This window comes from Anolis carolinensis, chromosome 2 (genome assembly GCF_035594765.1).
Source record: "Anolis carolinensis isolate JA03-04 chromosome 2, rAnoCar3.1.pri, whole genome shotgun sequence".
NCBI classification, from domain to species: Eukaryota; Metazoa; Chordata; class Lepidosauria; order Squamata; family Dactyloidae; genus Anolis; species Anolis carolinensis.
In genome coordinates, this window is record NC_085842.1 from 70,282,655 (window position 1) to 70,310,650 (window position 27,996).

The 27,996-nt window shown below is 39.0% G+C and overlaps 1 protein-coding gene across 2 annotated transcripts; it reads right to left on the reverse strand.

Moving 5' to 3' along the window:
* Window positions 1-5: 5 nt before the first annotated feature.
* tmem40 (transmembrane protein 40) lies at window positions 6-27,996 on the reverse strand. Of its 2 annotated transcripts, XM_008105238.3 has the most exons (13): window positions 27,803-27,995; window positions 27,641-27,709; window positions 23,933-24,018; window positions 19,498-19,584; window positions 14,467-14,523; window positions 12,144-12,230; window positions 9,850-9,885; window positions 5,104-5,142; window positions 3,288-3,353; window positions 2,673-2,744; window positions 2,518-2,592; window positions 2,069-2,131; window positions 6-1,124 (listed from the first exon to the last, which is right to left on the reverse strand). In XM_008105238.3, the coding sequence occupies exons 5-13, from the start codon at window positions 14,513-14,515 to the stop codon at window positions 1,105-1,107; spliced, it is 507 nt and encodes a 168-aa protein (XP_008103445.1). In that variant the 5' UTR covers window positions 14,516-14,523; window positions 19,498-19,584; window positions 23,933-24,018; window positions 27,641-27,709; window positions 27,803-27,995; the 3' UTR covers window positions 6-1,104. The 2 variants fall into 2 exon arrangements, with proteins under 2 accessions (XP_008103445.1, XP_008103447.1); XM_008105240.3 differs by having other exon boundaries at window positions 5,110-5,142; window positions 27,641-27,996.

Consider the following 27,996-nt stretch of genomic DNA (forward strand, 5'->3'; position numbering starts at 1 on the left):
AAAGAGAAAGTCTTCAAAAATTTATTAAACAACAAACTAAAACAATACAGTCATTTCACATTCATCCCATGGTTCTTATTTTTCATCCAGATAAAACAAGAGTGATTTGCTCCTTATAACGGATTTCCTCTGCTTATGCGAAGACGCATGCAGAACAGCAGGAGGTATTGAACATCAGCCTTCTTGAAGAGTATAAAAGCAAAAGGGTTCTATCTATTTCCCCTTTTCAAACAACTCTCTAAAAATGAGCATTATAACTATAAGCCATAGCAAAATAATTAATGTTTTCTCTGTGTTAGTAATAACTAGGTATAAGTATGATGACAAGAAGAATCAGAGTTCACTCTATAGAAGTTCCATTGCAAAGAACAGACTTTGCCCAAATGCAATGCATCTGGGCTGTTGTATACATCTAGGTGGGCATGTGGAAACTTCTTTCAGGGTGCTCCATGTACCAAGTGCTCATGTGCAGTGATTATACCATTAATGGGATGACTTTTCCAATACATACTAAAAGCCTGAGAAGAATGTCTAATCACCTTGAGGAGCCACTACATACTCTACTTGTTGCATAACTTGATAGGCAGTGATAGCCATGTTATGTGCAAAGAGCCTTTGGAGCAGATGTTGGACTAGTGGTTTTATTGTCAGTGCTTAGTGCTTCTTAAAACTTTGGTCCTCTGGGTGTTTTGGACTTCAACCTCAGACGTAATAGCCAATTTGGTCAATGGTCAGGGATGCTGGAATTGAAGGACCAAAGACTGAGAAACTGTGGTTCTAACTAATGCTAAAAATATGCAATGCCTTGTGTGAGAATCCTGGTGCACAGCTGAATACGACATAATGGAAAGAAACATGTAGCCCTGTGACTACAATTATAATGCTCAATAGGAAGAAGAATCCTTTCTGTATTCACATCTCATACATCATAACATATTGAGAGGAAAAGGGAGCAATTGAAGTAGAGTTCTTTGCCTCAACTGAGAAACCCGTTTGTACAGCTATGAAATCATTGCTTTACATTACAAATGGCAGTCCTGGAAACATTATCTCAGTCCAGTAAGCAAATGAACGGTCTTTATGGGGCTGTCTTGAAGTCCTCCATTAATTAACCTTTCTGAAACCTACACAATGATAAGAGAAGAAACTATCAGTAAGATCATTTTCAGAGACCTACTAATACTCTTTCATCTGTGTTTAAGGAAGAACAGCAAAAATGTTATTGCAGAATATATTCCTACACTGGAATCATGGTTTTTAGAAATCATTCAGTGAGATTCAGGTTGTTACATTAGACTTGTACACTGGCTTCCTGTTCAGGGATTAAACTAATGTGAAGTGGATTTATAATCTTGTAATTGTTTGTTGTTTATGGTTGTTAATGATTGAAAATGTTCTGCAAACCATAACTTTGCAATGTCCACACTGAAGCATTTCCAGGGTGCTGTGGATCAAGGTTGTGGAGAGTGACATCTCATTGTGGGGAGCATTGAGGCATGCAACTGGGGCAAGATGCAAGGGACTTTCAAGCTGCCTATTCTTAATGTGCCCCGTGACAGGAGCGTCATTCCCCAGCACCCCACTCTCCAGCACCTTGGAGACAGTTTGGTTGGGATGCTTCCAGGCTGTAAACTCAAAGTTTTGGGGATGTCATCAAACGTAACTACAATGACAAAGCAGTCTCATTGAAGAAGCAGGGTCTAGGCCGTAATATTACATTTACTTAAGTATTTGTTATTTTAAAAAGGAAATATTATAAGTAATTTGCTGTTTCAGATCTGTTACTTTCAAATCTGGCTAAACCACCTGGACACAAGCACTGGCTGTGTCTTTGGATTTGACGTACAGATGCACTGGTTTCTATCTCTGTTCTAGAACAATTTTCTGGGGAGGAGACTGGCAGCATGAATAATATTAATTGTAGAACTACAACTAGTAAATCAAAGGACATATTGATATCATAGAAAATGTAAAACAGTCATTATGACTGACTGACTGTAAGGGCAGACTGTAAGAGCAACTCCGGTTGCTCCTGACACGAAAAAGAAAAAGAAAGAGGGGGAAATACCTGGTGTTCTGATTCTCTGGAGGAGAGGAACAAATGATTCCAGAATGCTTCGAATACGGTGCACTGTTGGAAAATAGACAGATGTTTAGGCTCACAGTCCCATGAACAAAAAGGAAATTGGAAGGGACTGTAATTCATCCTCTACAAACTAGTGAGTTCCATTTTTGCTTCAGTATCATAAGTAATATAAACCTTCAGACATATCTCTTATTTTATTTCTATCCTAGCATACAGGATCCATGGACAATGGAACTTACTTTGAAACAGACAAATGTAGATCATACTAGAAATGGGAAGTCTTATATCTAAGCATGAAAAATCTTATTTGCTATTTCATATACTTTAGCTAAAATATACATAAAACATATTTGCTAATATTTGCTGTCAAGTTAGTTTTCACTTTTGGTAACATTATAAATGAGAGACCTCCAAGAGCACAAAACACATACCAAGGCCAAAATATATTCCAGTGGTTTCTAAGCCTGCAAAAGTCATCAAGCCAATACCAAGGGAAACTGTCCAATCTAAAAAGATAAGCATGAATAAATTAATGTCTGCTATTTCTTGGCTCAAATCAAATAAATGCATTGCCATTTTTACTTACTGTTATATTTGTAATAGCAAACTAATAAGATTCCAACCGCAAAACAAAGAATGACAAAATGGAAGAATTCATCTGGAAGAAGAAAATAAAACAAATGCAATTCATCACATTTGAAGATCTAATTAATCATCTTTAATTTTCAAAAGATCCTATATATAGTTAAAGCTGTATATGTCAAAGGTTTTGGAGTATGAGTAATCTGAGTATTCATATAGTTTTATAACAGCAGACATTGTTACTAACTGCATGCAACATAAATAATATATACATGCCTTCCCAATGCATTATGAACCTTCAGACTGGAAAGATTTTGAGTCAGCAGCCCTCTTACCCATATACATTATGAATGTATTTTTATTTTTCATGCACAAGTGGAGATGCTGCAGTAGGAACACATTCAAAGGTTGGAGGCAGGCAGACACCATTAAGAAGAGTACTATAAACTTAAGGGCTTTTAGTGAAAATGCAAGATGTGCAGTCTAACTAAGATTAATTATTATGCTAGGGGAAATTGTATACTATTTCACAATTCTAGGACTTAAGCCTGACATTTAAAACAAGTATCTGGGGTTGAGCACGGTTGGTGATTAAGTCTGTGATCTGATAAATACTTACCATCTTTTCGGATGCTCAGTGTCCACCATCCTGGCTGATGAGATGGGCAGACACCCTTTTCAGACACTGTGAAAAGTAAAATTTGATTAAAATGATATACAAACAATTTTAATGCAGGTAACAGCCTGGAGCTGAAAATGTTCATTAACTAGTGGGTTTTCTCAGGATATTTCTAGATGTTGGATTCCTAGGGTGACATCAATCAAAAGATACAATGCAGCTCTGCAGTTTTTTTTCCATTTTAACTAATTTTGCATTCAAGCATGTGAAGAAACTATTGGAAAATGTTGGATGATTGCAAATGGCAGACAAAATGATCTCAGTGCTACTTGAAGTTCTGGGTTAGTGGCAACGTATGAGCTATCAGCTGTCAGTCTATGGTGAGTTTCCAGAAAATAAATAATTATAGTCAATAGGTACAAATATAGTTCAGGCGCTTGGCACATTGGAGGGAAGATCCTGCTGGTCCTCTACATCAGATAGCTTAAGCAGTACTGTCTTAGATATCACACCCATGACATTCCAAGAAATGAAGGAGGGTAATTATAAGATACCTGCATCATCTAGAAGTACATTTAGATACTGGACATTAAGTAAACCTGTCAGTAGGCCAATCCAGGGCTGAGCACAAAAGCTCCATGCCAAGATGCCACTCCTTAATTGCACAGTACTGCCCGTCCCATAGTTACTCTACATATCTTTGCCCCAAGCATGACAATGCCTGCTCACCTGCCTGTTTGGGGGCTTTCTTCAGCAAATGGAAATGGTAGAAGGGGTTTATGGGGACAATATGGGTTCAAGCTGAAATTTAATGTAAACCTAGCCCTATTCAGATCTTCAGGTTTTGGATGAAAATGAGATCATGCTTTGATCTGTTGAACTCATTTGCCACTGTTATCACCCTGTTCTCTTTGCATAAGATTCTCTCCCTACTCAGTGTTGCAAATCATGGCATTATGCCTGTGTCAACAAGAAAACATTTTGATATAGCCTGCATAATTAGTTGCCACATATCTTTCAAAGACTAGTGGGTGTTCATTGCTTAGATTCCTCCTCCTCCCCCACTCCACACCAGTCAGAGGCAGCGCAGAGAAGAAACAACCAAGTCTTTCTGTTCTTTGTCCCTCAGAGAAGTGGCAACTAGTCGAGTGACTTGTTTGGGGGACAGAGATGGATGTTTAGCATGGATAATTGCTAAAGAAGACCTTCATATATTTCCCATGCTGGCACCATATGATCACAGACAAATATTGCTTTAAGAACATAGTTAATAGGAGAGTAGCCATGATGTGGGGATGGAGGCATTGCTCCCCCATAAGAGTTCTGTTCTTCATCAAATTTTCCGACATTACCCAGATTTCTAGCATTGCAGAGAATGAGACATTGGAAATAGTCCACTCCTACAATTCTCATATTTGCTGTTTTCACATTTCCTTGGGAACATTCTCTGCTCTCTTTCTTTTGATGCCTAAACTGTATTTCTAAAAGCTCAACTGAAGTTTTAAAGTAGTGCTAGAAATTTGGGAACTGAAGAAAAATTGATGGACTGGAGAATTCTTATTGGGGGGTAATGACCCTAATTCCCTCCAACTCCCAAAACTGTATCCCTGTTAACAAAAACAAATGTCAATGGGCAAAGTACGCAATAATTGATTTTTTTTTTAAATTACACTGGAAATCCTTTATGAAAGAAGATCAGCCTGAGCATGGCAGATGATGCCGTGTTAAGCTTTTATCCCAGATGAATAATTAACATAATTAGAGGAATTTAATAAGACAAAATTCAAGAACCCCTCTTTTACAATTTGTCATTTACATTCACCAGTTGTAGGTGCCTCTTCTCTCTTCATAACTTCTGAAAAAAAGAACAAAACACCACATCACAAAAGGTGACAACTTCTTGGAAAGAAAGGCTTTAATAATCTGCCCATATTATTATACCGAATGTGTGTGCACATCAGGATTCTTGCCAAAAATTTAAGCACTGTAAAATTATTTTCTCACTCACCTGTTTATTACATGTTAACTCCAATAATAACAATAATAGTTTTATGTTAACACCAATCTATATATATAAAAATGTAATGTATGTTTTTAGGACCGAATAAATAACAAAACCACTGAACCAAATCACACCAAATTTGGCCACAAAAGACATAGTCATCCAACCTATGTCTTTCAAACAAAAAACCCTAGAAAAATAAAGTCCAAATTAGAGGACGAGGAAGAGCCATTTTCAACCCTGACTATCAGTCAGAAGGGTAGGCCCTGCCCCCTTTAGGCCCCACCCACTTCCTTTCCTAGCAACACCCTTGGCAACAATGGCACCCGGGGGACAGCCAGGGTTCAGTTAGGCCTTTTCCACACTGCCTATAAAACACAGATTATCTGATTTGAACTGGATTATATGGCAGTGTAGACTCAAGGCCCTTCCACACAGCTATATAACCCAGAATGCCAAGGCACATAATCCACAGTATCTGCTTTGAACTGGATGATCTTGAGTCCACACTGCCATATAATCCAGTTCAGTGAGGATTTTATACAGTTATGTAGAAGGGGCCTCATATAATCCATTTCTAAGCAGATGATATAAGATTATAAATATAATATATAATAATTACTGTGGTATAGTAATACAGAACAATATAATCTCTAAATTCAGGACAGTAAATAAAGAGCACCACTCTGAAAACAGGGAAAATCCAAACAGGAAACAAGCAGGGCCAGCTAACACCTCCCAACAAATGATTCCCTCAGGCAGGAAGCAGCCAGGCTTTGAAGTTACAATGCCATTATATGCTAATCAAGATGGCTAATTGCAGCTTTCATACCTGCTGCAGACTATTAATTGCTATTCAATCTGGCCAACCAAGGATCCCGCAAGATAGAAAGTGGCCAGGCTTGCAAGCAGCAAGGCTATTCAGTGCTGTTCATCCTGGCCAACCAAGATTTCCTTTGATAAAAAACCCCCAGGCTTTAAAGCCACAAGGCTACTCCGTCCCATTCAACCTGGCCAACCTGGCCCTATGTAGAAAGCAGCCAGGATTTTAAGCTGCAAGACTATTCAGAGCAATTCAAGCTGGCCAAACAAGGATTCCCCTACAAAAGAAGTAGCCAGGCTTCAAAGTGGCTCTTTGATTGAGGGTGCTACTCCAGCTCACCAAACAAGGATTCCTCTACCCTGTTTCCCCTAAAATAAGACATCCCCAGAAAATAAGACCTAGTAGAAGTTTTACTGAATTGCTAAATATAAGGCCTCCCCCGAAAGTAAGACCTAGTACAGTTTTTGTTTGGAAGCATGCCCATCGAACAGAACACAATAGCATGCAGGATCGATAAATGTATGTACCATATATATGGAAATAATGGTAGTAATAAGAAATTCTTGATAGGATTCACAATTTGTCTGGTTATGCTGGTTTGTGATGACAACTACTGTACAGTATATAATAAATGTTCATTTTTTTGTTCGACAATAAATGTGAATTCTTCTTCATGGAAAAATAAGACATCCCCTTAAAATAAGACCTAGTGCATCTTTGGGAGTAAAAATTAATATAAGACACTGTCTTATTTTCGGGGAAACACGGTAGGTATAACACAACCAGGCATTGAAGCTGCAAGATTATCCAGTGCAATTCAATCAGACCAACAAAGGATTAATCTTGGTAGAAGGCGGCCAGGCTTTGGAGTAGCTATACTACTCTGTACCATTGAAGCTGATCAACCAACGATTCCCCTAGGTAGCAAGCAGCCAGGCTTTGAAGCAGCGAGGCTATTCATTGCAATTCTAGCAGCCCAAAAAAACATTCCCCTAGAACACAATTACCCAGCCTCCCAAGCAGCAAGCCTATTCCATTGTATTCCAGCTCACCAAACAAGGTTTCCCATAAGAAGAAAACAGCTATGCTTTGAACCTGCAAGGCTATTCGCTGATATTCCACCTGGTCAACAAATGATTCCCATAAGCCACAGCAACGCGTGGCCAGGCACAGCTAGTAATAATATAACGAACCAATAGAGCAAATTTCTGATAAGTCACAAACTATTCTTCTTTGGTCCAGATAAAAAGTAAGAACCCTGAGAAGTATGCAAAACCCACATCAAATTAATGAATTATCAAATCTGCAAAAGTTAAACCTTCAAACATAGCAGGCCGATCGAATTATCTCATACTGCATATACAATAATCTTTGACTACGATAACCACTAGAGGGAGTGTCAGGAGCCTTTTCTTTAAAGCAGGGGTCCCCAAACTTTTTAAGCAGAGGGCCGGTCCACAATCCTTCAGACTGTTGAGGGGCCGGATTATCATTTGAAAAAGAAATACGAACAAATCCCTATGCATACTGCACATGTCTTATTTGTAGTGCAGCAGCAACAACAACAACGAAAGAATACAATATTTAAAAATGAAAACAATTTTAACCAACATAAACCTATTAGGATTTCAATGGAAAGTGTGGGCCTGCTACTGGCCAATGAGATAGTCAAGTTAATTAGGATTGTTGTTGTTGTTGTTGTTGTTGTTGTTGTGTGCCTTCAAGTCATGTCAGACTTTGCCCGAGCCTAAGTCTAAAATTGATTATTTATTTACTGCATTTATTTACTACATTTATATCCCACCCTTCTCACCCCGAAGGGAACTCAGAGCAGCTGTATGTACATACAATATATTATATTATTAGCATAACACAATATTAGCATTATATATTACTATCTTGAACTATACCACTATACTATTATATAATATGTAATATATACCATATTGTTAATATTATTATATGGTATTACTATTAGTATTATATTGTATAATGTAAGATTATTATCAATATTATATGTATATACAATATATTATATTATTAAAACTGATATAAAAATATTATATTATAAAACTGAGGGCGGGGGCCAGGTAAATGACCTTGGAGGGCCGCATCCAGCCCCCGGGCCTTAGTTTGGGGACCCCTGCTTTAAAGGAAAAACTTCAACTACTATCTTGTTGTTTGCCCAATCTGTTTTTAAATTACTGCTGGAAACCACATCCTTTCATTATCCAACTTGAGCTTTTACTAAGCAATTCTCCACACACTATGTGAGAGCAAATATTTAATATACTGGTCTGTGATCATGTGGCAAACAGCTTTGGCTAAACACAACCCTTTTTGCATGTCTCCTTTTAGGATCCATGCAGTGGTGGTGAGTGATTCTAGTGGGTAGTGATGCATTCTCTGAGCTGTATGGCCATGTCCCAGAAGCATTTTCTCCTGATGCTTCACTCACATTTATGGCAGGCATCCTCAGAGGTTGTGAGGTCTGTTGGAAATGAGATAGTAGTGTTTATATACCTGTGGAATGTCTAGGGTGGGAGAAAAAACTGTTGTCTGTTTGAGGCAAGTGTGAATGTTGCAATTGGCCACCTTGATTGGCACTGAATGGCCTTGCAGCTTCAAAGCCTGGCTGCTTCCTGCCTGGGGAATCCTTTGTTAGTAGGTGATTAGCTGGCCCTGATTGTTTCCTGACTGGAATTCCCCTGTTTTCTTAGTGTTTTTCTTTATTTACTACCCTAATTTTAGAGTTTTTTAAATACTGGTTGTGAGGTTGTTCATTTTCATGGTTTCCTCCTTTCTGTTGAAATTGTTCACATGCTTTTGGATTTCAATGGCAATGAAGCTGCAGGGCTGTTCAATGCTAATCAAAGTGTACAACGTTCACACTCGCCTCCAACATATAGATGTACTTAATCCTCCTTCTCTTCATTATCCAAACTGCATAAATGTGTCTTTAGTAGCTTTTTAATGTGTCCTTAATAGCCTTTTAAAGGAGAGGAGGGAGGAGGCAATTTTTAATTCTTTAGGGAGGGAGTTCCAGAGGCGGGGAGCGTTCATGGAGAAGGCCCTCTCCCATGTTCCCAACAGCACTTGAGACGGGGGTGGGACTGAGAGTAGGTCCTCCTCAGCAGACCACAGCGCACATGGTGGTTTGTATACGGAGATGCTGTCTTTTAAATAGTCTGGGTCTGAACCGTTTAGGGCTTTATAGGTAATGACCAGCACTCTGTATTTAGCCTGGAAGTAGATTGGCAACGAGTGGAGCTGCTGAAACGTAGCAGTTTTCCGCTCCGTCTACGGCACTCCAGTTAGTAATCTGGCTGTCAATCTCTGAACCAGTTGCAGCTTCCAAACTGTCTTCAAAGGCAGCCCCACGTAGAGAGTGTTGTAGTAGTCCAAATGGGATGTCACCAAGGCATGGACTACAGTGGCCAAGTCTGGTGTCTCAAGGTATGGGTGCAGTTGGTGCACAAGTTTAAATTGTGCAAAGGCACTCCTGGCCACCGCCGACACCTGGGGTTCCAGGGTCAACGATGAATCCAGGATCACTCCCAGACTGCGAACCTGTGTCTTCAGGTAGAATGTAACCCCATCCAGCATACATTGTAATCCCACACCCTGATCCACCTTCCGACTGACCAGGAGTACCTCTGTTTTGTCTGGATTTACCTTTAACTTATTAGTTCTCATCCAGCCCAAACTATCACCAGTTGTTATTGTAGATTACTTGCCTGTCTCACCATATGGAACAACATCAGTGGATGGATCTAAAGTGGTGCACAAACACAAAACAGAAAATTTCTGTTAGTTCCCATTTCTCATTTGCTTCACCAATTGTTTTGATACAATTGTATGGGAGATTTGCAAAACAGGGGCTTTATATGACTGAAATGCCTCTTCTCTATTGGGGTTGGCCAAATCCACCCCTGGGTCTCCATATAATTTATGTGTTCCAACAACCCCCATGTCTCTGTTTCTAGAGAGAATGTTAAGTTGTCTCATATAGAAGCTTCTGAAAGTGGCAATGCACAGTTTCAATAAATCACATGGCCCTATAACAAAGTACTATCAAAATGACTGGAGTGGGTATCCAATTATTTCCATTTATATTTTTCATATTTTGGCATTGTTTTGGAAATACATGTTGGCTCCAAGGACCTGATTCTCTGGGATTCAACAAATTGCCCTCACCTATCAAAAGCTTCCAAATGAGAGAAGAGGATACATGAAATGTTTTAAGTAGAGAGTTATAGGAAAAAATAGAGAGTAGAGAGTAAGTATAGAGTAGAGACTTAAGTAAAGAGTTATAGGAAAGAACTCAAGGAGCTGTATATTGACAATGAATTATTTCTAGCAAAAAAATCCTTTCTTGATCACACCCCCACACAAAAATATCATTTCAAAAATACCAGTCAAATGAAGATGCAAACGGACTCTGGATTGCTGCAGCAATACTGCCTCTTAGAGATGAAAACCACAAAGCTTGTGTTTGTCAGAAATGTAGACATGGAGAACTCTAGTGCTCTCTTTTGAGCCTGTCCCATGCATGCATTTCATGGATAATACTGTAGGTGTTGTTAAAATATTTGAAGCAGTTCCTTCTTCCCCATTTTATTTAATACTGGTCTGAAATAGTCTGTTAGATTTACACAACTGTTATGGAAGGAACCTTGCTTCAATTTTTCTGCTTTCACAAATAGTGGCTGGGCTCTTCACAGGAAGTGGCAATGGAAGTCTAAAGAAATGCAGTATACTGTCAAGGGGCTTCTATTAGAACTTGGAAAAGCCCTTATAGAATTTCTTTGAATTTACTACCAAAATGCACAAGCAATATGCTTACTGATCACCCTGATGGGAAATTCCATGTTACAAAAAATAGCTCTACTACTTCCTCATCCACCTTCTTTTACTCCATTCACTATTATTTATATTTATTATTTAATACAGCATTTTAACCTCTCTTATCACTGCTATCATGATGACACATAATTATTCTGAAATAATAAACACACCAAAATTAGCAACCTATTAGGCATGTATAAATACATACGTCCATTATGTATATGTAGGCCCTTCTTTGGGCATTGTGTGGATTGGTACTGTATTCCCTTTCTTCCTATGCAGCACCCACACCTTCCCCTTTTTCCAAAGGTTTCTGCTGTCCCCCCCCCCCCCCCAACCTGGCTATTCCCTGGCAGGATTACAAAAGCATCTTCCAATTGACAGGACATTGGCCACAATATGCTCTGGAGGTCTCACCATTGCTGTAATAGAAATGTAGCCAGACACGTCTCAGGGAGTGATTTCTTAATGTTAAAAATCCAGAGGATGGGGGAGTTGAGCCGAGACTTCACCAAAAGTCGCAGAGGACATCAGTGTTGCCTTCTCTGATGTAAACTAAAGATGAACATTTCTTGGGGAGGATGCATGATCCCCCAAACTGCCAATATACATACCATTATTACTGATGGAGTATCTCTTACCTGGAATTCCAAATATTTAGCATACTCTAAAATTGTCCATGTGGGTGACTGAAATAGTGACAGCTTTGCTTTCTGGTGGTTCTAATATTGTGTATTAAAATAACTTTCACCCTTTGTGGACTAAGTGTATATGAAACATACATAAATTTTGTATTTGGACTTTGGTGCTATCTCCAAGATTATATATGTATATGCAAGTACAGGTATTCCAAAATCGGGGGGGGGGGGGGGAATCTGAAATACAAAACACCTCTGGTCCAAGCATTTCAGATATGGGATTGTCTACCTCTATTGGTCTTTGCTACTACATACACAAAGTAAGCTCCTATCACAGTGTGGATTTGGTAGTGATGTGCCTGTTGGCAACTTTAAAACATCCTGTGTCATATTTTACATAAAAAAGAAGAAACAGAAAGTGGTCTCCAGGAGAAAATTACAGTTCATGGTCCCAGATCCTGGCAAGCAACAGACGAGGAACAATCAGTGCTTTAAATCCATGTCAACACTAAGCAAAGTAAACCACAATACTTATTGTGCATTACCTTGATTATCTGTTTCAAACTCTTCAAAAGAGTCATCCTCACTCTCTTCTTGCAGGTTGGATCTTTTCTCTCGTTTTTGTTTCTTTCCTGTTAAATTAGGGGAAGAAGCACACCAAGAATTTACTTTTTACATTAAAGGTGGAGGATGTTTTACATACTTATACACATCTGCTAGCAAAAACAGGGATGGGGTCAAATTCAGAGTGTGTCCAAATGGACAGAACTTGTCAAATCTGCGTTCATTATGGTAACGCACAGAAGTGGAGTTAGAGTACCAAATTGTTAGACAACAGAGGAAATGCCTGTTCTATCTTCCACATGAAGTCCCTTCAGATATTGAAGACTACTATCATATTTTACATTAATCTTCCAGGTGAAGCAATGCTTCAAATGTTTTTGAAAGAACTCAGTTTTCAGATCACTCCATTAGTGATCACTCTTCTCTGCCTGTGTTTTAATTTGTCAATATAACTCTTACATTGTGAGATTCAATACTACAGTAGAGTCTCACGTATCCAACATAAACAGGCCGGCAGAACGTTGGATAAGTGAATATGTTGGATAATAAGGAGGGATTAAGGAAAAGCCTATTAAATATCAAATTAGGTTATGATTTTAAAAATTAAGCACCAAAACATCATGTTATACAACAAATTTGACAGAAAAAGTAGTTCATTACACATTAATGCTATGTAGTAATTACTGTATTTACGAATTTAGCACCAAAATATCACAATGTTTTGAAAACATTGACTACAAAAATGTGTTGGATAATCCAGAATGTTGGATAAGTGAGACTCTACTGTATATACTTAAAACACAGCAGAATTGATGCAGAATAAGGCCCCTTAGAAATCCACTAAATCACCTAGTTCTTCACTCTACACTCAGGCAAGGCCTCTGACATCCTGAAGTTCTCTCTTTTATCTTTTCTGTACATACAGCTGATTTTATATTAACCTCATGATTTCCACTTTGCAATCTCAACAAAGCCTCTAGCCTTCATTTCCTCTTGAAATTCTGATCTCTTATCTCATTTTTGGTTTCTACTTGATACATTATGGGGGAAGGAAGACACTATGGATGTCTCTGCTGCTGAATCTCATCAGTAGCGCAGATTTTGTCCACTGTGTCAGGCAGTCTAGATCCTTTTGAACCTTGATCCTGTCTTATATAGCAGAGGCTGCTTCACATCGGTTTATGTGATCTGCACACTTGACATGTAGCCCTTGGCCCCTTCCTGTAGGACATAGCCCTGGATATCCTACTTTTTTCCAGGATGATACTGAGTAATTAATCCAGACTTCTTCAGTATGACTGGGTGCACCTAATAGAGATATCAACAAGTATATATTTTACTATCTTATGAGAAAGAATAGCATCACAGGAAATCTGGTTAAATGTTTTGCTGAGATCAACGTTATTTCAGGGTAAAGACAGTTATATTTATATGATTTATTTAATGCTTTTTATTAAAGTACCAAACACCAGTCAGATACTGCTAGGTAAAGGTAAAAGATTTCCCCTGACATTAAGTCTAGATTCTGGGGTGGTGCTCATCTCAATTTCTAAGCTGAAGAGCCAGCATTGTCCATAGATACCTCCAAGGTCATGTGGCCAGCATGACTGCATGGAGAGCCGCTATCTTCCTGCCAGAGTGGTAGCTATTGATCTACTCATATTTACATGTTTTTGAACTGCTAGGTTGGCAGAAGCTGGGGTTAACCACGGGAGCTCACCTCACTTTTCTGATTCAAACCACCGACCTTTTGGTCAGCAAGATCAGCAGCTCAGCAGTTTAATCTGCTACACCACTGGGGGCTCCTGCTAACTAGATATTGCTAACTCTATAAAAATAACTATTGAAATTAGGGTAGTGTGGGAGACCTCACAGCCTCCAAATGTACAAGCCAACCTCTGTTTAAACCAATATATAGACTTGTCTCATTTTAGAAGTATGGTTCAATAGCCCCTAACTGCCACGCCTAAAAGACATCTACAGAAAAGTTGGGAAATAAAGTAATACACCCAAGTCTCTTTCCCCCCCAGAAAATATTCAAAAAAAGCAAACTGATATTGCCATTTAATATAAGGAGCACCATTGTACTATGTCATATAATGGGAATGTGGATTTTTATATCTATGGTCTGTGTGTGTGTGTGTGTGTGTGTGTGTGTGTGTGTGTGTCGCCTGGAACAAGTCCCCAGTGAATACTAAGGGCCCATTGTACTGCATTAGACACGTAGTTGATCTGGAAACACAAATAACTGTTTTGTAGGTAGCCTAAGAGCCATCCCTCCCGCATATCACTGATTTACATTACCTTTTTGGTTTTGTGTTCGATGTGAGTTAGGGGAATTTGGGTTGCTCATTGCTGTATCTGCAAAAATCAGAGAGTTTGGAAATGAGGAATGTTCTTCAATTCTCCTGGAATCCACTTCAGATCTATACAGAATGTTAAGGTTATTATCAAACAGAAATCACAAAACCTCAATATGAAGAAGTGTTTTGCAATGACATTTATTTCTGCATTTGGTCTGCAGTTGTAAACACACTGGCTATAGAGTAAATCCTATGGAAAAGAATAGGACACAAATTATCTTGTTTCAATTGTTAATCCCAGATACGACAGAGTCATTGAATCACTGGAATGTACAACTACCACCACACTTCTAATATCACCCAGGCGTTCCCTGGGCAACGTCATTGCAGACGGCCAATTCTCTCACTCCAGAAGCAACTTTGGTTGCTCCTGACACGAAAAAAAAAAAACCCATGTAATATCAATACGATCTGCTCCCTGTGACATGATACTGGGAATTCCCAACGTTTCTGGCTTTGGCCCTTTCCTAGCAACACTACTTATCATGGTTCTTCTTTTTAAAATTACATTGTATGTATGGATATGTTGTTCTTCAATAACTGGTATTTCTAGGTAGGCTAACAATAATAAATAGTTGCATGTGAAGGCACCACTGAAAACTTTGCAAACGGACTAATTTATTTTCAGGATACCTGTAGGATTATCTCCAAAGACTGCCATAATTTTCATGCCTTGGTAGTATCTAGTTTTCATTGCTACAATTCATTTGATGTGCCACTAGTCCTGGAGACAACTCAGAAAGGTCTGCTGCTTGAAATCACATTTGCTGCCAAATTACTGCCTTGGGATGGCTGGCTGGAACATGTTTCACCCAGGATTAAAATACCTTCAGGTAGCTTCCAGATTGCTTCCAGGCAGAATTCAAAGTTCTGTTTCTCAACTATCAAAGCTTTCAGGGCTTGGGGCCAAGGAAGGGAAAATACCTCTTTTGAACGGGCAATCTGAAATCTTTGATAAAAGTTCTACTCTGAAACAAGGGGGTTAGTGACCAAAGGGCAGAGCTTTCCCAAGGCCCCAATTTTTGGAAATCCCTCCTCCCAAATGTTTAGCATCTGTACGGATAGAATATTAACAGCATCTGGAAATAACTGCAGTACCTCAAGATTTTAATAGAAGATTGAATGCAGGCAACTTACAAACAGCCAATGTACATATGACTCAGTTACAAACAGGAAGTGAGAGGAAACCTACTCCTAGGAAGGGAATTCCCTCCTGTAAGAGTTCTCATGGGGAAAAAGGTGTTGCCACTGAAGCTTTATCACCAATGCTTGTTTCTATGACAACCCAAAATTTTCAAAATCCAATTATCACTAGGACAAGAAGTGAGGTGAAGTCTTCTGAACAGGAAAACAAACATCACAGGAGTATTAATAACCCTTTCCTATGCTATCCAAACTTTTTTAAAAATGGCTGGAGTTACACTTTTAAAATGTACCTGTTCCGGTTTACATACAAATTCAACTTAAAGACAAACTTACAGGACCTATATTATTCATAACTTAGGGACTGCTTGTACTTCTTTAATTGCCAATGCAGTAAGGTGCTCAGGGTGTTGGAGTAGGGCTCTAGTAGAAGAGGGTTTGAATCCTCACTCTGGTGTGGAAACCTGCTGGGTGATGTTGGGCAAGTCACGCTCTCAAACACAGGGGCAAACCCCCTCTGATCTAATACAGTAGAGCAGGGGTTCCCAAACTAATGCCAAGGGGTCACATGCAGCCCATCGAAGCCATTTATCCGGCCCCCATGGCCGTGTGTGCGCCGCAAGGGAGGAGGGAAAGGCACAACTTTCCCATCTCCTCCCTTGCTTGGTGCATGCCTTCCAAAGCTTTGCTTGTTTATAATGGTATTTTAATTATGATTTAATTAATAATTAATTATTAAGGGGTGCTTTGCTAGTGCTTTTGGTGCACAAAGGCAGAAGGAGGTTGGACTAAATGGCCCAAGGGGTCTCTCCCAATTATTATTATTGACACAAAGACACAGTATAACACAGCAAATGAGATATATATGCTGGATTTCGTATCACAAAATTGTAAGTCGAATACTTTCCAAGTGTTTAGGACTGTGTGATGTATTATTACAATAATTATTATTATAATAATATTTTATTTATTTACAATATTTATATTCCGCCCTTCTCATCCCGAAGGGGACTCAGGGCGGATCACATTATACACACACAGGGCAAACATTCAATGCCCATATACATAGAACAGAGACAGAGACAGACAGATGCAGAGGCAATTTAACCTTATCCTGAGGGGATGTTCGATTCTGGCCACAGGGGGGAGCAGCTGCTTCATAATCCACTCTGACCGCACTTCCTCATTCCAACGTCGTAAATTAGTTAAATTTGCCTCCCCACTTTTTTTTAATAAGTGGTACCTTATCTCCTACTTGATAGATGCAACTATCTTTCGGGTTGCTAGGTCAGCAACGAGCAGGGGCTATTTTTTTTTATTTTTAATTGACAGGTGCTCACCCCGCCACGGGCTGGCCTTGAACTCATGACTTCCTGGTCAGAGTGAATTATTTCAGCAGGCTGCTTTACCAGCCTGCGCCACAGCCCGGCTGGATAGTAGGTGGTTTGACAAGGAAACAAACTGCCTAGATATGCTGGCAGCTACTTGCTGGGGATGCTTTAGCTGGAAATTCAGCACAAACTAGGAGATTGAGACTAGATAACCCATGAGGCCTCTTCCAACCTTATGAATGTTACATGAAATAATATAGTGACACCAAACACATAAGTTAAGCTGTCTTAAAATGTAAAGTAACTTTTTAGTGATGCTGGAAGCCACTTGAACATCCAAATTCACAATTTGTTCAATTAATGTGTGTCATTTTGTTTTACTATAATACAGCAAGGGAATCTACCCTAAAGTAATGTAACTGTCTTTTACTGGAAGTAATTTTTATATTTTAATGTATCACTCCTTAATTCAAAAGCCATAGCCTCATAGAGTGAACTTCTTGAAATATTGGAGCAGACACTGTGACTCACACACTGTTCTCTCCGAAAGCTTGATTTGACAAGGCAGTTCTATCCTGCAGTGCTTTAAAACCAATGGAATTAAAAATTGAAAAGTTAGTGTGAACAATAATACCCCTCATGCCAACTGAATGTCTTTAAAATGTAGAAGGAAGGCTATTACAACCAAATGCTTGCTTCCTGGTTAAACAAGAAATAGACCTAAATAGATATGAGAACACTATTCCTCCAGCATTCCTTCTGTATACCTTCTGCTCTCAGAGAAAAGGAAAATGATGTTAGAGGTGGCCAGATGGCATCCAATGGTGGGGCTTTGATGCCCCCTGATGTCCTCCAAGGACCTGGGAAATTCTATGTAAGTAATATATTTGTGTTGCCTATGCTTCTAAATCATATGGATAATCATTAACAGATTAACAGATATAAATACTGTAAGTAAGTAAGTAAATAAATAAATAGAAACAATGTTTATAAAATGTATGCAAGAACAATCATGTCTGCACCAGATGAAGCTCCAAAAATGGTGAGACAAAGGAGGGTTGCGCTGTAATATCTCTGAGCCTAACCAGAGGTAACTGGCCTTTGTCAACAATCTGTCTGGAGTACTTTGAACCAACAAAAATGTCCAAACACTTCTCTGAGCCAGGTACGGACACACACTGTTACAATGTAATTTAGCCATGCGTCACAGTGGCAGCTCCAGAACAGGATAGCTAGTGTACATGACTCAGCTGTGGCAACACCTTTCTAGCCACCAATGACATTCCAGTTTAGAGCTAAATCTAGGAATGTAAGGACCTCATCACAAATGCTTCACCAAGAAAGGAGAGGGGAAGCAGGGTGAATCTGATGCCCTGCACACAGCTTTCTCTCTGCAATGCTTTACCTCATTACATGAGAGAAGCATCACCCTCTTGGTGAGACCCTATGCTGGTTCCATTGGAGCCAGAACATGGGAAGCCTCCTGTGCTGTGGCAAAAGTATCAGGCAACACTTTTACCCTTCTGGGGGCAGGGCCTCTGCCAGAAGTCATGCAACATCATATGATGGCTGGCATAGGGTCAGTCCATTAGCATCCTAGGATGCTAAATTTTCCCCATCCGATGAGGTCCTAGGTGAATCAAGTTGTCTTACAGCAAGGCTGGGCATATTCTGGGAACCATGCAGTGGCACCAGTTGACTGATGACTCCTCAAAAGCTCCAGGTGGCTGCAAAATGCAATCATAGATGCCATTTTGGGTGTCTGGAAGGGACATTGTTACATGCCCCCATCATCTTTTGAACTAATGGGGGAATATATTGCCATTATATTTTGGCCCCGTAGATGAAGCATATTCTAACTGGAAACCACCCTGAGTCCTCTTGAGGAGATAGGGCAGTATATAAATAAAGTTTTATATTATTATTATTATTTTATTGTATGACACAGCAAACAAGATAGATATGCTGGATTTTGTATCACAAAATCACAATTATTACTACTACTACTACTACTACTACTATTATAGTTGTTTTAAGTAGTTGACCCCTCCTTGCAAGACAATATATTTAAACACAATTGGGCCATAATTAGCTTCTCCCCCCCCCCCCATTTTTCAGTTAAATTTTTGGAAGGGATAGTAGTGCATTGTGGGTAATTGAATAAAGTTTCCAAGAGCTGCATTGGAACCACTCCCCCTTGAAAGCTGCATTGCACGAATCCTATCTCTCAGTGGTCTAAAAGTTAATAGTTTCATGACTTCTCTAGTGGACATGTTTAGCAATGAAGGCTATGATCCACTGGACTCTCATCAAATTTCTTATTGCCCTTTGATTTTTGATTGATTTTCAATATGGTAACTGAGCATTTCTGTAGGAAACAAGCTGCCTGGATCAATCCAAGGTAACCTACAGTGCACACATGCTCCATATTTAATAAGGAAACAACAGCCTTGTCTGCGAGATAAAAAGATCACTTAAAGAAATCTTTGCTTACTCACCTTAAAGGTGACTCTATATAACTCCCTCTTTAGTATCTCAGTACAAGTTGAATATTGTTGGTCTTCTTGTTTCAAAGATGATTTGTGCTGTTAGAAAGACAAAAGGAAGTATGAGTGGTTGGTGAAGAATTTTTACCACATCAAGGACAACTAGGTGTGTATGTCACACACATTCTTACTGGGCTGGGTACAATAAATCACCCCACAATGTCATATAGTCTGAAGAAGAGCTTTCTTAGGCAACGTGAGTCATAGTTGTTGGAACAAGTTCAACACATCTTGCTTTTGTTGGGCAAGTCAATCCAAATTAGCAAACAAGACTGCTGAAGAGGAAAGGGCATGAGGGGACCTGCATCTAAACTGAGAAGTGGAGAAGGGAAGCTGCTGCATAAGCTTTCTGCTAGAATTAAAATTACACTTAAATATATTCCTAGAATACAGCTAATTTGGAGATTCTTTTCCTTTTTAATAAACTATTGTTTCTGGCTAAGAATGTGAGAAGTGGTTTTAAAACTAAGAGTAAGAGTGGTTCGTAGTTGTGGCTTCCATGGTCAGGGGCCAGTGAGTCCAGGGCAGGTTTTTCATCCTTTAAATTCTGAGGTATTGATTCTTCTAGCATGTTTTCTTGTTCTTAATGGTCTTTCCCACCATTACTATAGGAAAATGTAACTACATGTATTAATTTATTTACTATTAATTTATTTGTTGACCACATTTCTCCCTATTTAGAATTTAGGGCTGGGGACTCACAAAAGCTAAAACAAACTAAGAGCAAAATTCCTCTTTTACAACAGTTTAAAATGTAATTAAATCAATAAAACTAAGAGCAGTTTGAATGTAGCCATTAAAAAGAAGACAAAAAAAATACAATATAGTACAAGCCTAGTATTTCTGGATGAGATATTCCCAGACTGCGAACACACAAAACCACAGATAAAGTGAGCAATATTCAAATGAAGGATTTCTGGCCCAAGAATACCATAGTGCTGGAGAACCTATAAAATGCCTAATAATTCTATTCATGTTATGAATATATCACAGCTTTCCGTTTTTAACTGCATCGCCTTAACTAGTTGATTTTATAGTGGTGAAATGGGGTTTAAATCATTGGTGGGAATGGTGTGACTCCCTAAATGTTGTTGGGCTGCAACTACAATTGTGAAGAACACTGAATGTTATGAATGGGTAACATCTGGGAGCTGCATAATGGCCTCTCCTAGTTTTGGTTTCTTCTCTTACTGGTCACAGCAGAAGGGAATTTGTTATATCAAATATGGACTGTAAGATGTTTGAGTTCCAGAACAGCAGAAAGGACTAACAGAAGGGTTCTTCTACTACCACCTACAACTTGAAAAGCCCTGCTTTGAGATTGATATTGAAGACAGCAGTGGCCTTCTATCCACACAGTCAGCATCTCCAACAGAGAGGAAGTAGAGCACTGGGAGAGCGCTGTGGATGATGGGAGCTGTAGTTTGGAGCACTGGGAACACGTCAGCCCCCCCCCCCCCCCCCGTGTCCACAGATCCTGCACCCACAGATTCACGCCTTCATGGCTTGACCATGTATTCTTTCTAACCCGAAAAGTACACATTTCTTTTTGTTGATTTAAATAATGGGCACACATTTTCTACACCATTGTGTAGAAAGACTTGAGTGGGTTGTTGTGAGTTTTCCAGGCTAAATGGCCATGTTCCAGAAGCATTCTCTCATGACGTTTTGCCCACATCTATGGCAGGCATCCCCAGAGGTTGTGAGATCTGTTGGAAACTAGGCAAGTGGGCTTTATATATCTGTGGAATAATGCCCAAGGTGGAAGAAAGAACTCTTTTCTGCTTGAGGCAAGTGTGAATGTTGCAATTGGCCAGCTTCATTAGCATTAAATAACCCTTGCAGCTTCAAAGCCTGGCTGCCTCCTGCCTAGCGGCACAATTGTTGGGAGGTATTAGCTGGCCCTGATTTTTTTCATGTCTGGAATTCCTCTGTTTTCTGAGTGTTGTTCTTTATTTACTGTCCTGATTTTAGAGATTTTTTAACACTGGTAGCCAGATTTTGTTCATATTCGTGGTTATTATTTCCACTAACTTCCACAATTCCTAATGTTGCAATTGGCCACCTTGATTATTTATTTATTTATTTATATACCACTCTTCTTCCCCCAGGATTTGCTTTGATGTGTGTATATGTGTTTTATGCAACTTGATGGGTTCAGGCTGCAGGTAGTCTGCTGGGATGACCAAATGGGGGTTTCTAGGGGAGACGTCACCTGTGGGCACCCTGGGGTCACTGGTATTGGGATCCATTCTTGGGGTCTCAGGGTTTCAATAACAGAATCATGGGATCTGCATTCGAGGAGTCTTTAGAATTTTCTATAACTTCTACTAAACTATAGATCCACAGGAATCAGCCATGCCTGATAAAGAATCATATTGTAAAATTATTTAGTGTGAAAACTCTATTATAGGCTATAATGCTTAGGGCAGTGGTTCTCAACCCGTGAGTCCCCAGATGTTTTGGCCTACAACTCCCATAAATCCCAGCCAGTTTACCAGCTGTTAGGATTTCTGGGAGTTGAATGCCCAAACATCTGAGGACTCACAGGTTGAGAACCACTGGCTTAGGGCCTCATCACATCAAATCTGACTAGTTTTTATTTCCTGACTATGGACTAGCTTGGTTGTCTGGAAAGAAGGTTAAATTGGGCTCTGTGGGAGATGCTAAGGGGTGTGTCAGGAGAGCTTTGGGATTAGACTTTATCATGTCAGTTTTAGAAAAGCCTAGAAGGTAAAGTAACTTGCCTTTCCCCTTGAAACACTTATGAATGTGAATATATTTTCATTACGTGTTTGAAAATTGTTTAATTAAGGTTACTATGTTTTGAAATGCAAAAAGGTGGACACATTTACAGATTTCTTCAAACCACCTATTGCTTAACTATCACCTGCTATAATTTGTGATAATTACTAGAAATATTCCTAAGCTTCATTGTATTTAAATATCGATAATTTTATTATTTAGCAATAGTTAACAATATCAACAATCAATCTGTTGGCTCAGCAATACCTACACCTTGGATAGGTGGCCTATTCTTCATGCTTGCTCATCCACTATAGCACTGCAGGTTCCCATGACTGTGAGATAGGGCAGAAGCAGGTACAATTGTCAAGGGGACAAAGAAATAGAGCTATGCTTGGAAAAAGGGACAATGAATGGAGGGTCTTGACAAAAGGGAAAAGAGAAAGGTAAACTTCTGGCTATTCCAGAGAAGAGAGTGTGGATAGCTGTATCTGTCAAGATTGTTTTGATTGTGTATTCCTGTGAGAAAGAGGCTTGGACTGGTTGGTCTTTAGGGGATCTCTTCCAACTCAATGATTCTGTAAGAACCCCACAACCACTTCATATTGCGCGGTAGCTCCTTCCTCACTGCCATTCTCCTTTCCCTCTCCCACCTCCCTTTACAAGCTCTATTGCCACAGAGTGATGATGTTAAACTCACAAGCCATAATCTTGATCACCCCTAGCAATAACATATTTTCTATGTGATGCTTCATTTTGTCCCATAAATTGAAATGATTAGACTTAAAAAAAATTGTTCCCTGCCATTTTCAAAGATGAGGAGATGTTATAAGGAAACCCCTGAAAAAGAGGACATGTCTGGGGAAAATTTGATGTAATGTACTTGATTTCTGGATGCTTTAAAATGAAGCTTGGCCAAGTAGTGAACATTACACATTAGATATCCTATTAGCCCTTTGCTTGAAAACCAGTAGTATTTAATACATTTATATTCAGGGTGCAGAGGCATAGTATAAATGCATCTGCTAATCTCTAAAAGATGCAAACATTGTACAGTCAGCACTCCACAATCAACTTTGCAGATTTGATTTGCAAATTTGATAAAACGTTCTCTGCAGGAATGCCTAGGTGGAAGTTGAAATCTATCTAGGAATCACTAGGTTTTCCAGTGTGATTCTATGGCCAATTTCTAGTAGAAGTTGGCCACAGCTGCTTGCTGGGGAACCTAGAGATTCCTAGATAGATTTCAACTTCCACCTAGGCAAAAATTACTGTTTGGTATTTGCAGTTTTTCCACTTTCACAGGGGTCCTGCAGCCCTGACCCCAGCAAATATGAAGGGCCGACAACCCTAAAAATCCTGTACATGCTTACTTGCACTAAACTTCACTGAACTCAATGGAAATGATTTCTTCCTACAAACAAATTTATATAAGTGCATACTTATATTCATTTAATCATAATACAACTTCCCTAATCAAATATTTGAAACCTAATTTAGTCCATAATAAATTCCCAGTTCAATCAACACCAAATGTTTTTTTTTAAAAAAAACATCACAGTATTTAAAAATAGAAGATCTACACTTTGGTCAGGGTAGATACTTGAGCACTAACAATTTAACAACACTAAAAAAAACTTACCAACACAATCCCCAAGCTTTCAAGATCTGTTTTCTCAGGTAATGCACCAGGGGCTGCTCAGGATCTAACCCACAGCTCAATTAGTCCTTTGTTGAAAGAGTAAAACAGAAGAATATAAAATTCAGAGGTGACTCCTCATATGTACCATCAGAAACAAGAGTTACTGGTCTGCTGAGCTCTACTCCTCCCTTTGCTGCAAAACATCCTATCCAATGTATATGTTACTCATTCGCTTTCTTTCCTATTGCAAAAAGTATATACGTACAAGCACATGCTAATTTTATTTAAACATAGGGAGGTTTCGTCATAATGCTTTCCTGCTTTTGGTTTGAGCAATCTTGCACAACACTGCATAACTTCCCCCAAAGTTGCTCTGAGAAGCTCAAGATATTTGAGTGATTTTTAAACTACTTCCTTTGAAGAGGAGTTTTTGGGAATAGGAGGAAAGCTAATCATTCTTCTGATGTTTGGAAAAATCAAATGCTGAGAAGATATTTACCATCTGTTTCAGATCCATATAAGGCAATATATCTATACAATCATTCAAAATTTTTGTTTGGTTTAATATTCCAATAATACATTTCAGTACGGTGTTCCCTCGCTACTTCGCAGTTCACTTTTTGCGCCTTGCTTTTTCACGGTTTTTTAATAAACACTAAAATAATATTATTAATCATAAAAACTTATGATTTACAGTGGTGGTGGTCTCGGTCAGGTGCGGGCAGGCAGGGGGAGAAGGAGCCCAAATGGCAGTGGGAGAAGGAGGTGGCACCATGTTCCCCTGCCTCTTTCTTCCCTTCTTTCCTCCCTCCCTCCCTCTCTCCCTCCCTCCCTTCCTTCCTTCCTTCCTTCCTTCCTCTTTCTACTTTCATAAGGAGAAGCCTAGCATCCCTACTTTGTGGATTTTCACTTATTGTGGGTGGTCCTGGAATGTAACCCCCGTAATAAGTGAGGAAACATGGTATATCTGATAAATAAGATTTTACTATATTGTCCTCTCCTTGAAGCAAGGGCAGGGGAAGTTTGCTGTTTCAATTTGGACAGGAAAGAATCTTCCCTTATCTGACCCAAAGAATCAGGAAAATCTCTCAGGAATCAGGAAAATCTGGTGTTACAAATGAGGACTACATTCAAGGTGAGCTCACATTTCCCTCCCCAGCCTCGTGGGATGTGAGTAATACATGGTATTATTTCTAAGGCTTTGTCACTCACAGCATGCCACTTTTGCAACTTCAAAGCAATGAGCAGTAATATAGCTAATTATCTATGTGTGTTATCAAACACACCCTTTGCCAGAAAACACCTTTTGCAGAATAGACAAGATTATAGATAATAGACAGCTGTACTTCAAGGCATCTTTCTTCAAGGCATCAAGGCCATCCTGGGAGATTTTGCTGCCTGGGCCAGAAGTGGAAAGGATGCTTTGACCCATATCCACTCAAGTCAGTGTACATAATACCAGCCAGACACGTAATTTTGTGACACACAAAAAAATCTCACAAACACCTCATAACAGTGGTGTGTTATGCATTTGATGCCCTTCCATAACACCTCAAATCTCAGCTGATTCCCAGTCTGGTCTCTGGTCTTCATTTTTAGGAATTTTCCTTCCCACCATTTTTTAAAATTGGGGTTTTGCTTTCTGTTCACAGCTATATTTCCTTACAGTGTCCATCGCTTAGTTGGGAAAACCTCTGGAGTTGCAGAATGAACTGCCAGCCACAAGGGGGACAAATAAGGAAATGGAAGTCCACTGTGGTCCCGTGTTCGCCTGACCCAGTTTGCCCAGGATATGTGATCATTACATGTGGCTGGAGATTATGAGAGCTATTGGCCATCTGGAAGGACAGTGAAGGGCCAATCAATCATGCATCAGATAAAGCCAGTGACAGAATGACCCTAAACCCAATGGTGATCTGCAAGTTCCTGTCTCCCAATATAGAATCATAGAATTAAAGAGTTGGAGGAGACCATGTGAGCCATCTAGTCCAGCCCCCTACTAAGCAGGAAAAGCACACTCATCCTAAATCTGATGTCTTCAGGGTTTTCTCTTGTCCCACCACCATCACAGTCATGCTTGATGAAAACACGGATGAGGGCCATCCCAGGCCCCTTCCACACTGCCCCTATATCCCAGGATCTGATATCAGATTATCTTCTTATCCCAGGTTATCTGGCAGTTTAGATTCATATAATCTAGTTCAAAGCAAATAACCTGCTCCAGAATTCCTTCCGATGGGATTCTCATCTAGCCCCCTCTCTGCTCTCCTTTTCCAAATCTGATCAAAATTTGTCTATTAATTCTTGCTGCGTAAGGATCCTTTAATGGGGGGAGAGTGCATTACTTTTGCACACAGCATTAGGTTTCAAATGGTTTTTCATTAAAAAATATTTTTAATGGAAGAGTTTATTTTAAATTTATTATTTCAAACAGGAATTTTAAAAAATGTTACCATTTATCTGGAATTCTAGAATCTGAAATATTCCAAAATCCAAAGTTACCCATATGGGTGGATGAGATCAGGCCTGTAGCCTGTAGGGTAGGGATTCAAACCCCCCCCCCCCTCAATTTTTCAGATTTTAAAAAAACCTGGTTTACTCATGAATTTTAACTGGTTAACCAAATCCCCATGCTAAGTCTGATGTCCCTCCAGGCACTATTTCAAGCAGATATTGACAAGCCTGTAGCTGGGGGGTGTTAGGGGTTAGGAGTTCAACCCCCCCCCCGCCCGAAATTTTCAAAACCCCTGCCAAAAATTTTTTCTGGCTATGGCCCTGGATGACATAATGATACCTTTGCTTTCTAAGGGTTCACTGTACACAAAATTATTTAAAATGTGGTGTATAAAATTACCTTCAGGCTATGTTTCTAAGGTAATTAAGAAACATAAATGAATTTCATGTTTAGACTTCAATCTCATTGCCAAGACATATATGCAAAATACAAAAATTCAAATTTGAAAATACTTCTGCTCCTAAACATTTCAGATAAGCGATAGTCAACTTGTATAATGTTTATAGTTTTTTATTGTTATAATTAGTTTATAGCTTTTCTTTCCATTTATGTAATGAGCTACCTTGGATCCCATATCAGAGAAAGCCGGTTATGAATTAAATAAAGTACCAACTAGAGCAGGTCCACTGAACTAATGAGATCTGCATAAATGTTAGCTTGACCTTCATATTTAAAAACACATATTTATGAATATACTGTAGAGTCTCACTTATCCAAGCTTCACTTATCCAATGTTCTGTATTATCCAAGTCAGTCTGCCTTTTAGTAGTCAATGTTTTTGTAGTAAATGTTGCAATGTTTTGGTGCTAAATTCATAAATACAGTAACTACTACATAAAATTACTGTATATTGAACTGCTTTTTCTGTCAATTTGTTGTAAAACATGATATTTTGGTGCTTAATTTGTAAAATCATAGTGTAATTTTATGTTTAATAGGCCTTTTTCTTAATCCCTCCTTATTATCCAACATTTTCGCTTATCCTATGTTCTGCCGGCCCGTTTATGTTGGATAAGTAAGACTCTACTGTATATAACATTCTAAACAGAGTTATTTAAAATTATTAAATATTTAATATTTTAGAATATATAATGTATTTAAGAAGTTCTTAATATGTTCATGCTAAATGGGAAGAAATAGGGACAAGATTAAGATAGGATCAAAAGAATTATTTAAAAATGCTTTATACTTACATGGAGATGACTACAGGAAACATCATGAACACAGATGGTAGTAAAGCAGCCAAACAGGAAAAGAAGATTCTGATTTTTAAAAGGCAAAAATAAAATAGCTAAAGAGAATAATAAAGTTATTCAAGGTCAACTGGTATGGTTCACAGTTAAAAAAAACCTTACACTTATATAAAGCCTTCATTCAGCAAATAAAACCTTGAAATGGAGAATTAAAACTGGAATATGGGAATTAGAAAGCTTAGGTACTGATCTTAACAATGAGTCTTCATTGCCTTCTTTACAACACACATTTTATTTCTCAGATTAATTAATTAATTGGAAGTGATTGCATCTGTTAAAGGAGACCCATCCTTCAG